Source organism: Scyliorhinus torazame, chromosome 11 (assembly GCF_047496885.1).
Source record: "Scyliorhinus torazame isolate Kashiwa2021f chromosome 11, sScyTor2.1, whole genome shotgun sequence".
Taxonomy (NCBI): Eukaryota; Metazoa; Chordata; class Chondrichthyes; order Carcharhiniformes; family Scyliorhinidae; genus Scyliorhinus; species Scyliorhinus torazame.
This window is the reverse complement of record NC_092717.1, coordinates 10921673-10941235: the sequence shown is the minus strand read 5'-3', so window position 1 is coordinate 10941235 and position 19563 is coordinate 10921673. Positions and strand designations below refer to the sequence as shown.

Here is a 19563-nt window from a genome sequence, read left to right as displayed (position 1 = left end):
TCTGGTTAAAGTCCAACAGGTTTGTTTCGATGTCACTAGCTTTCGGAGCGCTGCTCCTTCCTCAGGTGAATGAAGAGGTCTGTTCCAGAAACACATATATAGACAAATTCAAAGGTGCCAAACAATGCTTGGAATGCGAGCATTAGCAGGTGATTAAATCTTTACAGATCCAGAGATGGGGTAACCCCAGGTTAAAGAGGTGTGAATTGTACCAAGCCAGGACAGTTGGTAGGATTTCGCAGGCCAGATGGTGGGGGATGAATGTAATGCGACATGAATCCCAGGTCCCGGTTGAGGCCGCACTCATGTGTGCGGAACTTGGCTATAAGTTTCTGCTCGGCGATTCTGCGTTGTCGCGGGTCCTGAAGGCCGCCTTGGAGAACGCTTACTCGGAGATCAGAGGCTGAATGCCCTTGACTGCTGAAGTGTTCCCCGACTGGAAGGGAACATTCCTGCCTGGTGATTGTTGCGCGATGTCCGTTCATTCGTTGTCGCAGCGTCTGCATGGTCTCGCCAATGTACCACGCTTCGGGACATCCTTTCCTGCAGCGTATGAGGTAGACAACGTTGGCCGAGTCGCACGAGTATGTACCGCGTACCTGGTGGGTGGTGTTCTCACGTGTAATAGTGGTATCCATGTCGATGATCTGGCACGTCTTGCAGAGATTGCCATGACAGGGTTGTGTGGTGTCGAGGTCACTGTTCTGAAGACTGGGTAGTTTGCTGCAAACAATGGTTCGTTTGAGGTTGCGCGGTTGTTTGAAGGCAAGTAGTGGGGGTGTGGGGATGACCTTGGCAAGATGTTCATCATCATCAATGACGTGTTGAAGGCTGTGAAGAAGATGACGTAGTTTCTCCGCTCCGGGGAAGTACTGGACGACGAAGGGTATTCTGTCGGATGTGTCCCATGTTTGTCTTCTGAGGGGGTCGGTCCGGTTTTTCGCTGTGGCGCGTTGGAACTGTCGATCGATGAGTCGAGTGCCATATCCCGTTCGTACGAGGGCATCTTTCAACGTCTGTAGATGTCTGTTATGCTCCTCCTCGTCTGAGCAGATCCTGTGTATACGGAGCGCTTGTCCATAGGGGATGGCTTCTTTAATGTGTTTAGGGTGGAAGCTGGAGAAGTGGAGCATCATGAGGTTATCCGTGGGTTTGCGGTAAAGCGAAGTGCTGAGGTGACCGTCCTTGATGGAGACGAGTGTGTCCAAGAATGCAACTGATTTTGGAGAGTAGTCCATGGTGAGTCTGATGGTTGGATGGAACTTATTAATGTCATCGTGTAGTCGTTTCAGTGATTCTTCGCCGTGGGTCCAAAGGAAAAAAATGTCATCGATGTATCTGGTGTATAACATCGGTTGAAGGCGAGACCATGCAGACGCTGCGACAACGAATGAACGGACATTGCGCAACAATCACCAGGCAGGAATGTTCCCTTCCAGTCGGGGAACACTTCAGCAGTCAAGGGCATTCAGCCTCTGATCTCCGGGTAAGCGTTCTCCAAGGCGGCCTTCAGGACCCGCGACAACGCAGAATCGCCGAGCAGAAACTTATAGCCAAGTTCCGCACACATGAGTGCGGCCTCAACCGGGACCTGGGATTCATGTCACATTACATTCATCCCCCACCATCTGGCCTGCGAAATCCTACCAACTGTCCTGGCTTGGTACAATTCACACCTCTTTAACCTGGGGTTACCCCACCTCTGGATCTGTAAAGATTTAATCACCTGCTAATGCTCGCATTCCAAGCATTGTTTGGCATCTTTGAATTTGTCTATATATGTGTTTCTGGAACAGACCTCTTCATTCACCTGAGGAAGGAGCAGCGCTCCGAAAGCTAGTGACATTGAAACAAACCTGTTGGACTTTAACCTGGTGTTGTAAGACTTCGTACTGTGCTCACCCCAGTCCAACGCCGGCATCTCCACATCATTTATTTTCTGGGATTGCTCTCTCCTACTTGCCTGCCTGATTTTTCTCGGGCTCCTCCCCATCCCCCACTCTGTGACCCAGCTTTTCCAAAGTATTCCCACACGCTGATCAGAGTTTTCCAAGCGCGCCCATTTTTCACGTGTGACTGAAGTGCAGGGAAATATGTAAATTGAAAGCTGGCTGGCAGGGGGGGGAGAGGGGGGGTGGGGGGGTGGTTGCTGTTGGTCGAGGTAAAGGAGACGAGAAAGAAGAGATAGGGAACGGGAGTGAAAAGGAGAGCATAAACAGAAAAAGGTCGAGGGTAGGTGAGGTAAGTCAGAAAAGGACAGAGAAAATGAAAGAGAGAATGTGAGCTGGAAGAGGGGAAAGGGGCACTCGAGAAAGGAAGAACAAGAAATCAAGGAAAGCGATAGAAAGAACCAGAACAGGAGAGGACTGGAATAGAGGGAAACAAGATAATAAATAAGAGCTGGGGTGGTCCTATGGCTTCTTGAGCCCGCTCTAACATTCAATACTTGTTGATTTTCTGTCTCACTTACACCTTTCAGCACTGCTCACAAATTCTCTGATTCCCCCAGTCCAGTATGCAAAAAATCTATTGACCTCCATCTTGAATATAGTATAATAATTGCTTGTCACAAATAGGCTTAATGAAGTTACTGTGTAAAGCCCCTAGTCACCACATTCCGGTGCCTGTTCGGGGAGGCCGGTACGGGAATTGAACCCACGCTGCTGGCCTTGTTCTGCATTACAAGCCAGCTGTTTAGCCCACGGTGCTAAACCAGCCCCCATTCAACGACTCACCAGCCCCTACTAAAAGAATATACTCAACAACTGCATCCACAGCTCTCTGGGGGTTGAGAATTCAAAGATTCACAGCATTTTTAGTGAGGAAAGTTTTCTCAATTTCTGTCCTAAATGGCAGGCCCTTTATCCTGAGATGCCCGAGTTATAGACTCAACAGCCAGGGCGAACAATCTACCCTTTCAAGCCCAATGAGCAACTTGACAGGCCTTCAAGGCTTCCTGGCATTGCATATACTTGGTGATGGCACCTCCTTGTTGGTGGGACATATCTCCGTTGAATATGGGAAAAAGTTCTCCATCCTTCCAGCTCCAAAGATCTCCACAGTTGTGGTGGAACCCTACAATTCCATTCTGAACACTCAAAGCGCTTTGGAATGGAAATGAAAAGATGCAAAACAGAAACAAAGAGAGAGAGAAGCAAGGGCAGCAGGAGAGGAGAGAATGGAAAGTGGCCAGATGTACTGGGATCATGATCTTTAGTTTGACTTCTGCAAAGTCTGGAGAGCTACTTAATTCAATTGTTTTTGTTTGCATTTATTGCCAAAGGTGGTAAGTTGCATGAGTGAGTGGCAATCAAACTCCCGTCCTTCTTAAGGAACAAACGCACCTCGGTTTAACTCCTCGTCTGAAACACAGCACCTTTGACAGCGCAGTAACGCACTCAGTGCTGAAACTGCGAGGTTTGTGTTCAAGTCTCTGGGGTACAACATGAGCACAGTAAGCATAAGCTGTAAAGGAGTTCGCCTGTATAAACAAACCACACTGAAGCATCATGGGGAGGAGCACATTTACTGCTTAGCTCACTGAACACCTTTTGAACTCTGATGGGGTTGTAGACGGGCAAAGCCACGGCGATGAAAGAGATAGTGACCGTCACAAAGTTAGTGTCATAATATACACCAGTATATCATGGTGCAGACACACACTAATGGACACACAGTGGGACCAATCAACATACACAACACCGCAGCCAATCACCAGTGAGAGCACACGCACTATAAAGACAGGGTACATCAGAGTTCCCGCTCATTCGAGTAGCAGCTAGCTAGAAGCACAGAGCTCACAGCCTGCAACACAGACATTCATCATGTGCTGAGTGCATCAACTGGTTAGGACAAGGCAAATGTCTTTAGTTACGATGGTATCGTATTTACCCACAGTTCAAGTATGTTTAAATAGTTAACTTTTTAATAAAATAGTGTTGCACTATTTCAAGTGTTGATGACCTGTATGTGATCCAGAACCCAACACATCAGTTAGCATTCCTGACTTCAGGGGTCTCCTGTCACTGACCCCAAAGAATCCATCTCTCCTGCTTTGCATTGCAGTCTGATCGGATGTGCGGTTGAGGAAACACTACCTTCTCTTCCCGCTATCCCAGGTTCTCAGCTGCTCTTCCCACAATCCCAGGTTTTTGGCTTCCTCCCAGGCTGTCTTTGGGCAGCAGCAAGTTGTAGTCACAAAGTTTTCAGGTCTTTATACGCAAGTGTTTATTTATTTTTTAAAATTTAGAGTGCCCAATTCATTTTTTCCAATTAAGGGGCAATTTAGTGTGGCCAATCCACCTACCCTGCACATCTTTGGGTTGTGGGGACACGCAAACACGGGGAGAATGTGCAAACTCCGCACGGACAGTGACCCAGAGCCGGGATCGAACCTGGGACCTTGGCGCCGTGAGACAGCAGTGCTAACCACTGCGCCACTGTGCTGCCCTGTAAGTATTTATTTTAAATAAGCCCTCCCACCTCTCCAAAGTCATGAAATCGAGTGCACCTAGACACAAGTGTGAGTGTTGCTGTATAAATATTCAATCTTGGAACTAACTATACATTTCTGAGCAAGGGAAAACTCCTCAGTTCACATTGTAATCCACATTCTTCATCAAAAAATAAAACTTTATAAAGAGAACCAGGTAACTACTGTGCGGCTACAGTCTTCATTGAACCAAAACTCTAGCAAAGAACATTTAGATAAGACCATTGCCGATCTTGAGTAAGGCACAAGTTTAAGAAGCAATTTGAAAGCAGTTACGTGGCACCGTGGTCACCGAGTGATCGCGGTTTCAACTGAAGCAACAATAACACGCCGACAGCAGACAACCCAGATAGTTGCTTGAAAATAAATTCTCCCAATCCGTTCAGTTTTCCTTCACAGTTGTCCGGGAATCCAGAATTAAGCTGGTGCACCCTACTCCGCCGAACACGTGACACGGAAGATTCATCGTCACCCTCGCGTCTTCCTGCTTCGTTCTCGGCACCTGAACTTCAACAAAAGTAGCAGGCCAATAGAATCCCAGTCTTGAGAGTATGGGACCAGCATGGCTGCCACATGGATGGTGCAACCGTTGGCTTAACATATTGGTCAGTTTATGCTTTGCATTGAGTGATCACCTTCTCACACCATTCCAATTTTTACTCTGCAGTAAATATAATTAATATTTCTGCGCCAAAATGAAAAATCAAGGATGCTAAGTGGAGGTACAAAAACAAGTAGATCGGAATATATTAAGTTGTTAAGAATGTATAAAATAATATTTATATGCATTTGACAGATTTAGTACTGTATTGGCTGCTGCTCCATGTGTAAAACACATCATATAATTAAATTGTTATTCACTAATTGTACATTAAAACAGGGCTTATTTTCATAATTGGTAAACATATGAATCACTTAGAATACTGGGTACCAGCCAAGCACCGAATGCTCTTTTTAAAAAAAAAAAGTTAAGTCAGTTTTGTTTAATTATTTGTTGGCTTGAAAATGCAAGAGAAATTTAGGAATTGTACAGCTGTCCTTTTTTTTTTAAACCAGAACAATTTATTGGGACAAGCGGTTAACGAAAAGAAAAACAGAGAAACTTTTCCTTTAAAGCCATGTTAATGATTGTCAAACATAAAGTCGTACATTATCATATTATCCGGTGTTTCATTATACAGTTAAACAGACCACCTGAGCTGAGTAAAACTTATTTTTTAACCTCAAATTATATCACCTTCTGATTTTCCCTCCCACCCCCAAAAACACAATGCAAAAGAGAACACGCAGCGAGCTCAATGCATTCTTCTGAATTTGTAAGTCAAGTATTTGAACAACAAAAAATAAAACAGCTAATAACATCCTAGCATTTTGTGGTGGTGGACTATGTGCAACTTGCCTGAATTCAATTTGTTTCTCTGTTAATATAACCTAAAACAAAATTAAGAAAAATGCACGCAATACACTTGCCCCCTCTCGGTGTCCTCCCACCTTAATTTGAAGCCTTGCGCTACCTGGCGGGGTTTCACTTTGTTTCTTGCTGTTGCTAGGTATCAGAAGGTGATTAAAGAACTGCTTCCCGCTAAGTACTCCTGGCCCACCTCACATACAGGACCATCAGTCTTTAGTGCTCAAGTCAGGCAACACGTAGAAATGCATTGAGTGACCCAATCAAACGATTCAAGTCTCAAATCTATTTCCAAGCTCCACCTCTTCCCCCGCTCTGTGGTCCCCTGCATTCTCTACCACTCCCTGAGACTGAGGTGGCCCTCCGTAAAGACTTCTGCTCAGACTGTTTTTGACCCTGTGTTAATGATCCCCCTGTCCTCATTTTACTGATACAGTTCTGTGCAATGGAAATGGGCGTATGCACCAACATACAGACCAAGTTACAACTCCACCATGCTGCCTTCAAATTCATCTTATCAATGGAAGTATCCAATTAACTCAGAGAGCAGAATTACGAGCAGCAGAATTCTTAAAATTCCTTTTTTCCAGTGAAGTCAGTATGATCAGTTATCACTCACTTGATTAGATCATTGTTCTATACTCCCATTTGTTCCTTCATAGCCAATCAGATTCCCAATCATAAACTTACTAGCAGACACAAGGAATACATGTGCCATTTTGAGCATGTTGCGCTTTGAATTGTACATCTGATGGAATATCAGCCATGGTGTCTTTCAGGAGAGCTCCCTACCCTATTAAAGGTGAATCATGCTTCTTGGATTTCACCAACTTCCATTTCCTGCTCTTCTTTAGCTGACAGCTCAGTCATAACTATTTCTGACCTGTCCTCTGTGTAACACTCCGCCAAGGCAATCGTTGTCACTGGATGAGTGGAGGATGACATGTCCTCACTGATCAGTTCCATCACACTGTGTGGATAAACTTCAGTCATTGCCCTGGTGTGGTCACCATTCACCACGGTGTGTGGTACCTCTGTCACAATAACATGAGTTGTTTCTTCGGACAAATGACTTCCAGTCTCTTGAACCATGGCTTGGAGAATTTCATTTGTGATAATTATCTGTGATATTTCACCAGAGGAATCTACCAGGCGCATCGGACGTCCGTGAGTAGTTATTGTTTGCTCTTCCCCCTCTTGCATAATGATCTGGGAAGCCCCCTCAACCATGTGTGCAGTTCCTTCTTTTGCTACTATGACCTGAGTGATGCCGTCTTTCACAATATGGCTTGTTGTCCTCATATCGCACATGGTGAACTGCAGTACCTCCTGTACCATGTCACTGAAAGCCACTTGAGATTCTTCTCCTGCAGTGGTTACAGACATTGGCAGCTCAATGTTCGACACCGTTTCCCCAGGCTCTGCGGCTTCAGTTTGCCTGGCTTCGTGGCCAGTTTCCTCTTTATGAAACATCTCCATTGCTCCACACGTTGACTCCTTTGGGGCCGAAACAACCTCCTCAATGGCTGAGCTCACTGCGTAGGACTCCTCGTGGTTGGGCTCGCTCCCTTCCTGCTCAGCTGACCTTGCCTCCACTGCACCCAGTTCCGTGACAGCACACAGAAGTGCGTCCAGTGCCGTGGGCGTCTCGGACGCGGGCACCGTCGACTCCTCCTGCGTCACCACCTGTTCGATGACGTGACTGGAATCCGCCAGCGTTTCCAAGGCAACGGCAGCTTCTGTAACGCCCCCCTCTTCAGTTCGATTCTCGACCACCACCACCTGGGTGGCACCTGACGTCAGCTGCCGGGTGAGGATCTGCCCGGGTACCATGCTGCCCACATGGGCAGCGCCCTGGGTTGTGGCTATGAGCTGGCCATCTTCTGTGATGTGCATCACCTGCGCCACCTGAGCCATTTGACCCGCCATTGCCAGTGTTTGAAGGGTTGCTGCGGCTGTGGCTTCAACGGAGGCGTCAATGGAGATATCCTCACCACATCCAACTTGATAGCCTTGAATTATGATCACCTGGCCGATGGATTCAGTTGGTTCCTGCTGTTCACTGCAGTCATTGAGTGCGTTGTCTGTGACGTCTGCACAATCTGCACTTTGAGGTGTATTGAATGGGACGGCTGTTTCGACAAACTGTGCTCCTTGCCCCTTCAGTCTACATTCATACGCCTTCGAAACAATCCCTGAAATTGAGGGAAAATAGAAATATCAGTTACACTTGGGAAAAAGTGGAGAAGAAAAAATACTTTACCTAATACAGATCTGTGTAAGTATGATTAACATCATTTCCTTTGTCATTGATGAAATATCATCAAATGCTGTCCCAGAAATGACTTTCTATCTGCCAGAAATGCACAACATTTGGAGGAAAAACAGAAAATGCTGGAAAATCTCAGCAGGTCTGGCAGCCCCTGTGGGGAGAGGGGAAAGGGAGTTACTGCGGAAGGAGGGAATTTTGAGCCTGTGTTTGCAATCTGCAGGATCGACGGTGCGGGAGGGAAATCTGGAGAGAATGGGAAACGCGATTCCCCCCCCAGAGAGATCACGGTTCCCCATTTTCCACAACCCTCGTTGGTGACGTCACATGGTCCATGCCCACAACAGGCGAGAACCTCTTTTTGCATGCCTTTTAATAAAATTAGCCAGCTCCTCCCCCCCTCGCTGCCACATGATCTCCCCTCATTGAATATTGGGGGGGGGAAGAATTCCCACCAAGAATGTGGTGGTGGGGATGCGCAGTCACCCCGATGCTTGTAATGGGGTGGGGGTGACAGGGGATTGCCTGGTGTCGGCGAAGGGTGGTGGGGGGGGATGCCCCAATGTTGGTGTTGCAGGGGGGGGTGGGAGCTAAGAGTCCCATCACTTCTGCTGTGGTGGGGGCGTGGATGGCAGCATCCCGATGCTTGAGGGGGGTATTAACATTTACGTGTGGGGGGGGCTGATCAGGGCGCTCTCTAAAGATGGTGCCCCGATCCCTGTAGATGCGGCCTAGTCGGCTCTTTCAGGATCCGCCCAGCCAGAGTGACTGCACAAGCCACGCCCACTCATTCTTTTTCCTCAAGAGGCTGAAGATGTGGAGTGAAAGGTAGTCTGTGCAGCAGGAGAGCTTCATGCCAGTTTTCAGTCTGAGCCTGGCACTTCGACAAAATATGGTAAGATTCCACCTAATGTTTCAAGTCAGTGTGAGTTCTTCAGGGTTAAAGAGAGGGAGAAATATAATAATAATCTTTATTGTCACAAGTAGGCTTACATTAACATTGCAATGAAGATACTGTGAAAATCCCCGATCCGCCACATTCCGGCAGCCTCCCCGCTTCCTCAACACAACCGGTCTATCTACGTATTTTTGTATCATCTGGAAACTTAGCAACAATGTCCTCAGTTCCTTCTTCCAGATCCTTAATGTATATCGTGAATAGTCATGGTCCCAACACTGACCCCTGTGGAGCATCACTAGTCACTGGCTGCCATTCTGAAAAGGACCCCTATATCCCCCACTCTCTGCCTTCTGCCAATCAACCAATTCACTATCCATGCCAGTACCTTGCCCCTAACACCATGGGTTCTTAACTTATTTAACAGCCTCCTGTACGGCACTTGTCAAAAGCTTACTGGAAATCCAAATAGATCACGTCCACGGGTTCTCCTTTGTCTAACTTCCTCATTATCTCCTGAAAGAATTCTAATGACTTGTCAGGCATGAGATCCCTTTGACGAAGCCATGCTGACTCAGTCCTATTTTACCTTGCACTTCCAAGTACTCCGCGATCTCATCCTTAATAAGAGTCTAAAATCTTACCAACAACCGAAGTCAGGCTAAACGACCTATAATTTCCCATCTTCTGCCTCCCTCCCTTCTTAAACAGGGGTATTACATTAGACATTTTCAAGTTCTCTGGAACCCTCCCTGCCTCCAGTGTTTCCTGAAAGATCACCAGCACTGCCTCCACAATCTCCTCAGCTATCTCCTGCACAACCCTGGGGTGTAGTCCATCCGGTCCAGGTTATTTATCCACCTTCAGACCTTTCAGTTTCCCCAGCACCTTCTCTTGAGTGATGGCTTGCTGTGCTCAATTTTGGGTGTCGTGTTTCCTACATTACAGCAATAACTTCACCTCCAAAAATTACTTCATTGGCTGCAAAGTACTTTGGGACATCCCGAGATTGTGAAAGGCAGCAGAGAAGGGCAACTTTTTCCTTCACATGCATTACTATTTCTGGAATGAAAGGACAGTGTGCTTCAAAATAAATGTTTCCGATGTTTTAGAACTAACTGCAAAAAGTGTTCTTCAGCTTTGAGCACCAGAGGGTGGAGATTCGCTGGCGTCCACCTTGAGGCAGGGAGGTGGCAATGTGACAAAATGTTTTGCCAAATCGGGGAAACTCGAACGGATAGATCTTAAGCTGAAGGCTTAGGCTGGGAGGCTGCCCCAAAATTGTGCCTCGTTACGATAAGATGGAGAGAGCTGCTGATGGCTTGTCACCCTTATACAAGCAGCTCATTCATTTGAAGAAAAACAATGGCAGGTATCTTGCCTTGTCACTGCAGCCCAAAGGTTAGCCCTGGAGAAGGTGAGGGCAGGTTAGTGCTGGGCAAGGAAACAATTTGTAAATTTATTTTTGTAGGATGAGGGCGTTGCTGGCTCGGCCAGCATTTGTTGTCCGTCCTTTATTACCCTGGAGAGGGTGGTGCTGAGCACCTTCTTGAACCGTTTCAGTCCAGGTGGTGTAGGTGCACCCACAGTGCTGTTAGTATGGAATTTTAACCCAGCGACATCAGACACTATGTAAATGGACAGTGATTGGGTCACTATGAAGGCGGGCGACACTACTTAATTTCTGAGCTACAGTGGAGAGTTTTAATTAAAAAAACACTCCTCACCTGAGGTCCGTGGCCAATTCAGGAAACCTTCATCAAACGTTTCCTCCTGACCTGGGAAATGACCAGGAGCCTTGGGAACATTCTACTGCGTTAAAGCTGCTATATAAATGCAAGCTGTTGTTGTTGGGGGTTCTCTGATCTGTTGGTTATTACCTGAAATCTTACCTGGCTTCTGCTGTGGTCTCACTGTTTTTACAAAAATGCATCTAATGTCTTCTCAAGGGACCTTTAATGAGTCAATCTCACTACCTCCCGGGGATATTCAACAGCCCTCTTGAGACATACATCCAACCTTACCCCTGGCTTTCACAATACAAAGGTTGCTTCCTAGTGCGACTGCCACCTCAAACATTATATCCACTTGTACCATTTATATCAATCCCCCTAATGACTTTGAAGTCATGCGATCCCCTCCAGAGAATGTAAATACAGGGTACAAAGCCCACCTCCATAATTAACACACTCATTTTGGACATCGTTCCTGGTGCTCTTTGTGTATTTGGGAAGCTTTTTTTAAAAAAAAATTATTTGTCTCAATTTAGAAAATATTTCACAATCATTCTCAAATAGTTGCACTGGATACTAAGGAGAAAGTGCTAGAGAAATTAAGAGGTCTAAAAATTGATAAATCTCTGGGCCCAGATGGGCTACATCCTAGAGTTCTAAAGGAGATAGCTGAAGAAATAGTGGAGGCGTTAGTTATGATCTTTCAAAAGTCACTGGAGTCAGGGAAAGTCCCAGCGGATTGGAAAATCGCTGTTGTAACCCCCCTGTTCAAGAAGGGAACAAGGAAAAAGATGGAAAATTATAGGCCAATTAGCCCCACCTCGGTTGTTGGCAAGATTCTAGAATCCATTGTTAAGGATGAGATTTCTAAATTCTTGGAAGTGCAGGGTCGGATTAGGACAAGTCAGCATGGATTTAGTAAGGGGAGGTCGTGCCTGACAAACCTGTTAAGAGTTCTTTGAAGAGATAACAAATAGGTTAGACCAAGGAGAGCCAATGGATGTTATCTATCTTGACTTCCAAAAGGCCTTTGATAAGGTGCCTCACGGGAGACTGCTGAGTAAAATAAGGGCCCATGGTATTTGAGGCAAGGTACTAACATGGACTGACGATTAGCTGTCAGGCAGAAGGCAGAGAGTTGGGATAAAAGGTTCTTTTTCGGAATGGCAACCGGTGACGAGTGGTGTCCCGCAGGGTTCAGTGTTGGGGCCACAGCTGTTCTCTTTATATATTAACGATCTAGATGACGGGACTGGGGGCATTCTGGCTAAGTTTGCCGATGATACAAAGATAGGTGGAGGGGCAGGTAGTGTGGAGGAGGTGGGGAGGCTGCAGAAAGATTTAGACAGTTTAGGAGAGTGGTCCAAGAAATGGCTGATGAAATTCAACATGGGCAAGTGCGAGGTCTTGCACTTTGGAAAAAAAAATAGAGGCATGGACTATTTTCTAAACGGTGACAAAATTCATAATGCTGAAGTGCAAAGGGACTTGGGAGTCCTAGTCCAGGATTCTCTAAAGGTAAACTTGCAGGTTGAGTCCGTAATTAAGAAAGCAAATGCAATGTTGTCATTTATCTCAAGAGGCTTGGAATATAAAAGCAGGGATGTACTTCTGAAGCTTTATAAAGCATTAGTTAGGCCCCATTTAGAATACTGTGAGCAATTTTGGGCCCCACACCTCAGGAAGGACATACTGGCACTGGAGCGGGTCCAGCGGAGATTCACACGGATGATCCCAGGAATGGTAGGCCTAACATATGATGAACGTCTGAGGATCCTGGGATTATATTCATTGGACTTTAGGAGGATGAGGGGAGATCTAATAGAAACTTACAAGATAATGAATGGCTTAGATAGGGTGGACGTAGGGAAGTTGTTTCCATTAGCAGGGGAGACTAGGACCCGGGGGCACAGCCTTAGAATAAAAGGGAGTTACTTTAGAACAGAGATGAGGAGAAATTTCTTCAGCCAGAGAGTGGTGATCTGTGGAATTCATTGCCACAGAGGGCGGTGGAGGCCGGGACATTGAGTGTCTTTAAGACAGAAGTTGATAAATTCTTGATTTCTCGAGGAATTAAGGGCTATGGAGAGAGAGATGGTAAATGGAGTTGAAATCAGCCATGATTGAATGGTGCAGTGGACTTGATGGGCTGAATGGCCTTACTTCCACTCCTATGTCTTATGGTCTTATGGTCTAACAAAACATTCCGTGCAAATGAGCCTAATAATTCCAACCTATTTTCAGACAGATAATATTTCCTATCAGGAAAGATTAATTCAGGCTGGGACTCTTTTGTCCAAAGAGAAGGGTGAGGGGTTAACCTGCCAGAAAGATTGAAGTTTGTGAAAGCCTTTGATAGGGGAGGTGCAGACAAAATGTTTCAATTCGTGCAGGTGACCAAAATTTGGGCATGAATGCAAGATAGTCACAATAAACACAACAGGGCCTTCAAGAGAAACCTCTTTACCCAGAGAGTGCTGAAAATGTGAAACTCTCTCCCCTGTGGAGTAGTTAGATGAATAAAAACATGGGAACAGGAATCGGCCATTTAGCTCCTCAAGCTTATTCCACCAGTCAATAAGACCATGGTTGTTCTGTGTCCCTATTCCATAAGCCTGCCTTCACCCCATATTTACCGTAATACCTTTTGTTAACAAAAATCAATCTTGGATTTAAAATGACCAATTCATCCAGCGTCAATTGCCATTTGCAGACGCGCGTTTGCCTCCCTTTGTGTGTGTGTAAGCGTTTCCTGATTCCCATCTTGAAATGTCTGGCTCTAACCTTAGTCCCTTAATGCTACAATCTCCAACTGACAGAGATAGTTTCCCTCTATTGAACCAACAGTTTCCCTTAATGTCCTTAAAACCTTGATCACATTGTCCCTTAACCTTCTAAATCCCAGGGAATATGAAGCTAGTTTGTGCAATCTCTCCTTGTAATATGACCCTAGGATTCCAGATATCTGGATGACTTCCATTTGCAGCCCAGAACTGCTCACAGTACCCCAGGTCTGGTCTAAGCAGGGATTTGTATTATTGTAGCATGACATTTATCTCCTTATATTCCAGTCCCCGAGACAGAAATGCCAGTATTCCATTAACATTTCTTTTTTTTTAATAAACATTTTATTGAGATATTTTTTGGTATTATAACAACACAATAAACAATGTACATTAAACTATAAACATAGTGCAAAAGCCGTCTCCCTCCCTTACAGGTCCCACATTTATTAACCCCCTACTCTGAGCTAAACTAACACCCCCCACCCCGCCCTTCTGCTGACGATTAATTTTCCGCAAAGAAGTCGACAAACGGTTGCCACCCCCCGGGCGAACCCTAACAGTGACCCTCTCAAGGCGAACTTGATTTTCTCCAAACAGAGAAAGCTAGCCATGTCCGATAGCCAGGTCTACGACTTTGGGGGCTTTGAGTCCCTCCATGCTAACAGTATCCGTCTCCGGGTTACCAGGGAAGCAAAGGCCAAGACGTCTACCTCCTTTCTCCTCCTGGATTCCCGGGTCTTCCGACACCCCGAGAATCGCCACCTTTGGACTCGGTGCCATCCTTGTTTTTAACACCGTGGACATGACATCCGCAAACCCCTGCCAAAATCCCCTAAGCTTCAGACATGCCCAGAACATGTGGACATGGTTCGCTGGTCCTCCCGCACATTTTGCACACCTGTCTTCCACCCCTAAGAATCTGCTCATCCGGTCCACTGTCATGTGAGCCCGGTGAACAACCTTAAATTATATCAGGCTGAGCCTGGCACATGTTGCGGACGCGTTGACTCTACTCAACACGTCCGCCCATAGACCATCCTTTATCTCACCTCCCAGCACCTCCTCCCACTTTCTCTTCAGCTCCTTGGTCTGCGTCTCCTCTGATCCCATAAGTTCCTTGTAAATGGCCGAGATGCTCCCTTCTCCTACCCACCCTCTGGAAACTACCTTGTCCTGAATCCCCCTTAGCAGTATGAGCGGGAAGGTTGACACCTGTTTACGTAGGAAGTCCCACACCTGCAGGTACCTGAATTTGTTTCCCCTCGCCAACCCAAACTTCTCCTCCAGCGCCCTCATACTCGGAAAGCTCCCCTCAATAAACATATCCTCCCTCCTCTCAATCCCTGCTCTCCGCCATATCCGGAACCCCCATCCATACTCCCCGGGGCAAGCCGGTGATTATTACAGATTGGGGACCAGACCGATGCTCCCCCATATCTCCTCCATTGCCCCCAGACTCTCAGGGCCGCCACCACCACGGGGCTGGTGGAGTGCCGTTCCGGCGGGAATGGCAGATGCGCAGTTACCAATGCCCCCAAACTGGTGCCCTTGCATGAAGCCGCCTCCATACGCTCCCATGCTGACCCCTTCCCCACCACCCACTTCCTGATCATGGCTATATTTGCCACCCAGTAATAGTTACTAAAATTTGGCAGCGCCAGCCCGCCCTCTCCCCGACTCCGCTCAAGCATTACCTTCCTTACCCGTGGGGTCTTGCCTGCCTAAACAAAGCTAGAGATCACTTTGTTGACCCGTTTAAAAAAGGACCGCGGAATAAAGATGGGGAGACATTGAAACACGAACAGGAATCTCGGGAGGACCGTCATCTTCACCGTCTGCACCCTCCCAGCCAGTGACAACGGGAGCGCATCTCATCTCCGAAAATCGTCCTTCATTTGGTCTACTAACCGGGCCAGGTTTAGTTTATGCAGCAGGTCCTAATCCCGTGCCACTTGAATGCCTAGGTACCTAAAGCTTCCCCCTACTAAGCTAAACGGCAGCTCCCCCAATAGCCTCTCCTGTCCCCTCACCTGGACCGTAAACATCTCACTTTTCCCCATATTTAGCTTATACCCCGAAAACTGGCCAAATTCCTCTAGCAACCTCATGATTTCCTCCATCCCCTCTAATGGGTACGATACATACAGAAGCAGCTTGTCTGCATACAGCGTCCATTTACATTTCTGATTATTTTCTGCACCTATTTGTGAAATTTTAATGATCCATGCATCTGGACCTAAACGTCTTTCTGGACCTCCCACTGTTGCTAGCTTTTTCACCTTTTTGAAAGTATTTCAATCTATTTTTCATAGGTCCAAAGTGAATGACTCCAAGTTTGCTTCCAGTGAAATCCACTTGACACAATTTTGCCCATTGACTTAACCCACTTTCATCTCTATAATGTTATGCTTCAAGCTACACTGCTTACCAAACCATAGCTGCATTTAAGAGGATGCGGCGATGGGGTCAGAAGATCAAGAGGGGTGGCTCGTATGGAGCATAAACACTAGTGAGGCTGAATGGCCTGTATGTGTGCGCTGATTCGATGCAAGCGAATTACTAAAATCAAAAGCAGTTGTCAAAAAGTTGGGCAAAGCCAAGTGGCTTCAGAAGATTAAATAAAAAGAATTCATCCTTCTAGTGCAACTTTAAAGTTGGAATAAAGAGAGTGAAATTTTAGGAATGATAGATATTGAGAACTTTGAGGCGTTTGAGGAAAGGTTATTTCTATGTATCTGTTAGAATTGTTCTCAATTATGTGGGTCATATTGCATCATCACCGACACACACTCTATCCATAAAGTGCGAGGCTCATTGCCCAGGGGCTTCACATCACACCAGGGCTCGCAGTTGGAAATCAATGGCAGGTCACAACGGATTGGTAAACCTACTTCCTGGAGCACCAATACAAACATACAGCTTTTAAAATGGGATAAGAAAGGCACATGGCAGTATGGCCATTTCCTTCAATGCCAACTTGAGAAAGCTAACAGCTTGCATTGCTTCTTCAAAATCTCTCGGGAGTCATCGAGGTTTGAGCCACTGCTTTTTTACTTCCAATACTGGTCAAAGGCCACATCAAGGAAAAAAATTGTTCATTGGGATGGAATTCTTGACATCAGTATCCCTGATTCCCACCACCCTCGCTCCCTTGATTTTCCTTCTCTTTTGAATACATCAGGACAGCTGGGCTTGCACGGACAAAACCAATCCAGTGGCGTCATGTTCAAATGGTCAGACCACAGGTCAAACAAGGATCTTACTGATACAAATTGATTTAGTTCCACACCATTTACTGCGTTCGTCTACAAAAAGCCTTTGGAGCAGCAGTACAGTTTAAAAAGAAAACACAAATGTAACCAAGAACAATCTGCATTCATATAGCGCCTTGAATGTAGTAACCCGTCCCGAGGCATCTCACAGGAGGGTGATTAAACAGACTGTGACACTGAGCCACATTCTGAGATATTAGAAGTGACCGTGAGCTTGGTCAAAGAGGTAGGTTTTGGAGAGTGATTAAAAGGAGCAAGAAGGGGGAGAGAGTCAAAGAGGTTTAAGGGGAGAATTCCAGAACTTAGGGACCTGGCCACTGAAGGCACGGCCGCAAAGAAAATTGGCGATGTGCAAGAGGATGGAAGAAGGGTGTGTCATGATATTTAGATCAGCATATCATGGTGCAATCAAACACACACTGATGGACATGCAGTAGGACCAACCAACACACACAACATCGCAGCCAATCACCAGTAAGAGCACATGCACTATAAAAAAAGGGCACACTACAGTTCCCACTCATTCTAGCAGCAGCCAGCTCAGAGCACCGAGCTCAGAGCCTGCCACTCAGACATTCACCTTGTGCTGAGTGCCTCACCCAGATAATGATAGGACAGTGTCCACAGATTAGCTGGTAATGCACATACCTAAGTTAGCAGTGTGCTGTTATAGTTAAAGAGTTAATAAAATTGAGTTACACCATCTCCAGCCGTGTTGGATCGTTTGTACATCAGAACACCCAACACGACAGAGTGGAGATCTCAGGAGGGATGTACAGCTGGAGGATGTTTCAATAGAGGGAGGGACGAGGCCCTGGTAGACTGGAAAACAAATGTGAGTATCTTAAAATCAAGGCATAGTTGGACTGGGACTCAAGATGGGTATTCTGCTGAACAATGCAGATTATATTGGGGGCTTTTCAATAGAGAGTCATACCAGAAATTGCAAAAAACTACTTACTATGTGGACTCTTTGGTTTAGAATTTTCCCTGGGGGTGGGGGTATGATCTACTGACTGTGACTTCAGTACGAGCACTTATCCTAGTGAGGGTTGGGGGTGGGGTGGGGGGGGAGGCAGATTGTTTTTTAGTAATCTTCTGCCAAGGAAATGCCTGCAGAAAATCTATCCCCCTTTTCTGGGGGGCAAAGCTTGATAAGGCTCCCTGCAGTGTCTCAGCTGGTTAAGGGGGTGAGTAAAGACAGTCCCAGATGTTATTGTTTATGCTGATTTGGTTGTTAATAGTCCAGCTGTGCCCTGAGGTGAGGGAGGGGAATCTCAGCCAGGCTGACCCCTCATCACTATCCCGCTGCTGATGTAAGTAAGAAATTTGTCATGCAATTTGTGCACTGCAAGATCCCCCATGCAACAATGTGATAATAGCTAGAAAATCTGTTGGGGATTAAATATTGACCAAGACTATAGGGAGTACGCCCCCTTTCTCTTGAAAATAACACCTTGGGATATTGCACCCGAGGGGAGCGATGGGAGGCTGGTTTAACATCTCATTGAAATGACAGCACCTCTGACAGTGTAGCACTCCCTGCCTTGGGAAAACCAGGAGGGTCAACCTAGAATTTGTACTGAAATCTCTGAACCTACAAACTTCTGAGAGCGCTGCTCGCTGAATCATGGCTGGTAGATCATGGACATCGTGTGTAGATAGGGTCCAGAGACCCCATTGAATCAACGTCAAGGCTCACGCACAAAGAATGATCACTCGATCTGGAGAGTGGTCATTCTCACGGAACTGAATTCCGGAAAAGAGTCAACACCTTTTGTCAGAGGAAGGAGGAAAAATTGACTTTTCTCACCTGAACTGGCATTTATTTTTGTGATTTTGTTGTAATGGGGGAAATGGGGAAGAGCCGTGCGATGGGGTGAGAAGTTGTAAGTTTCATTAGGAGAGGGTTGTTAATGACCAGATGCAAAGAGTTTCTAGTTGGCAACATCAGTGCGCCCTCTTAAACAAGGAAAACAATGTGGCTGTTTAATAATAATAATAACCTTTTATTGTCACAAGTATGAAGTTACTGTGAAAAGCCCCTAGTCGCCACATTCCAGTGCCTGTTATCATAGAATTTACAATGCAGAAGGAGGCCATTCGGCCCATCGAGTCTGCACCGGCTCTTGGAAAGAGCACCCTACCCAAGGTCAACACCTCCACCCTATCCCCATAACCCAGCAACCCCACCCAACACCAAGGGCAATTTTAGACACTAAGGGCAATTTATCATGGCCAATCCACCTAACCTGCACGTCTTTGGACTGTGGGAGGAAACCGGAGCACCCGGAGGAAACCCACGCAGACACTGGGAGGATGTGCAGACTCCGCACAGATAGTGACCCAAGCCAGAATCGAACCTGGGACCCTGGAGCTGTGAAGCAATTGTGCTATCCACAATGCTACCGTGCTGTTTGGGGAGGCTGGTACAGGAATTGAACCCGCGCTGCTGGCCTTGTTCTGCATCACAAACCAGCTGTCTAGCCCACTGAGTTAAACCAGTTTGGAGGTTCCAAATGATAAAAGGCGTTTTTTTTGTTCTTGAACTGCATTCTGAAAGTTAATCTTTCACGATGCATTATGTGACCTTACATCTTGCCATTCAAATATTGTGAATAACTGTTCAAAGTAATAGCTTACCGTTAAAATTCTCATAATCTATAACACATGTTCAATGTGCGTCTTTTAAAGGTCCGTACATC

General features: G+C 46.3%; 1 protein-coding gene across 2 annotated transcripts in view; it reads right to left on the bottom strand.

The window, feature by feature from the left end:
• Nucleotides 1–5334: 5334 nt before the first annotated feature.
• znf407 (zinc finger protein 407) overlaps nt 5335–19563 on the bottom strand; it is a 565952-nt gene continuing 551723 nt past the window's right edge. For both annotated transcript variants that reach the window (XM_072466945.1, XM_072466946.1), the window contains exon 9: nt 5335–8095. In XM_072466945.1, coding sequence (XP_072323046.1) covers nt 6708–8095 — 1388 coding nt within the window. In that variant the 3' untranslated portion in view covers nt 5335–6707. The remainder of the gene's footprint in view (nt 8096–19563) is intronic.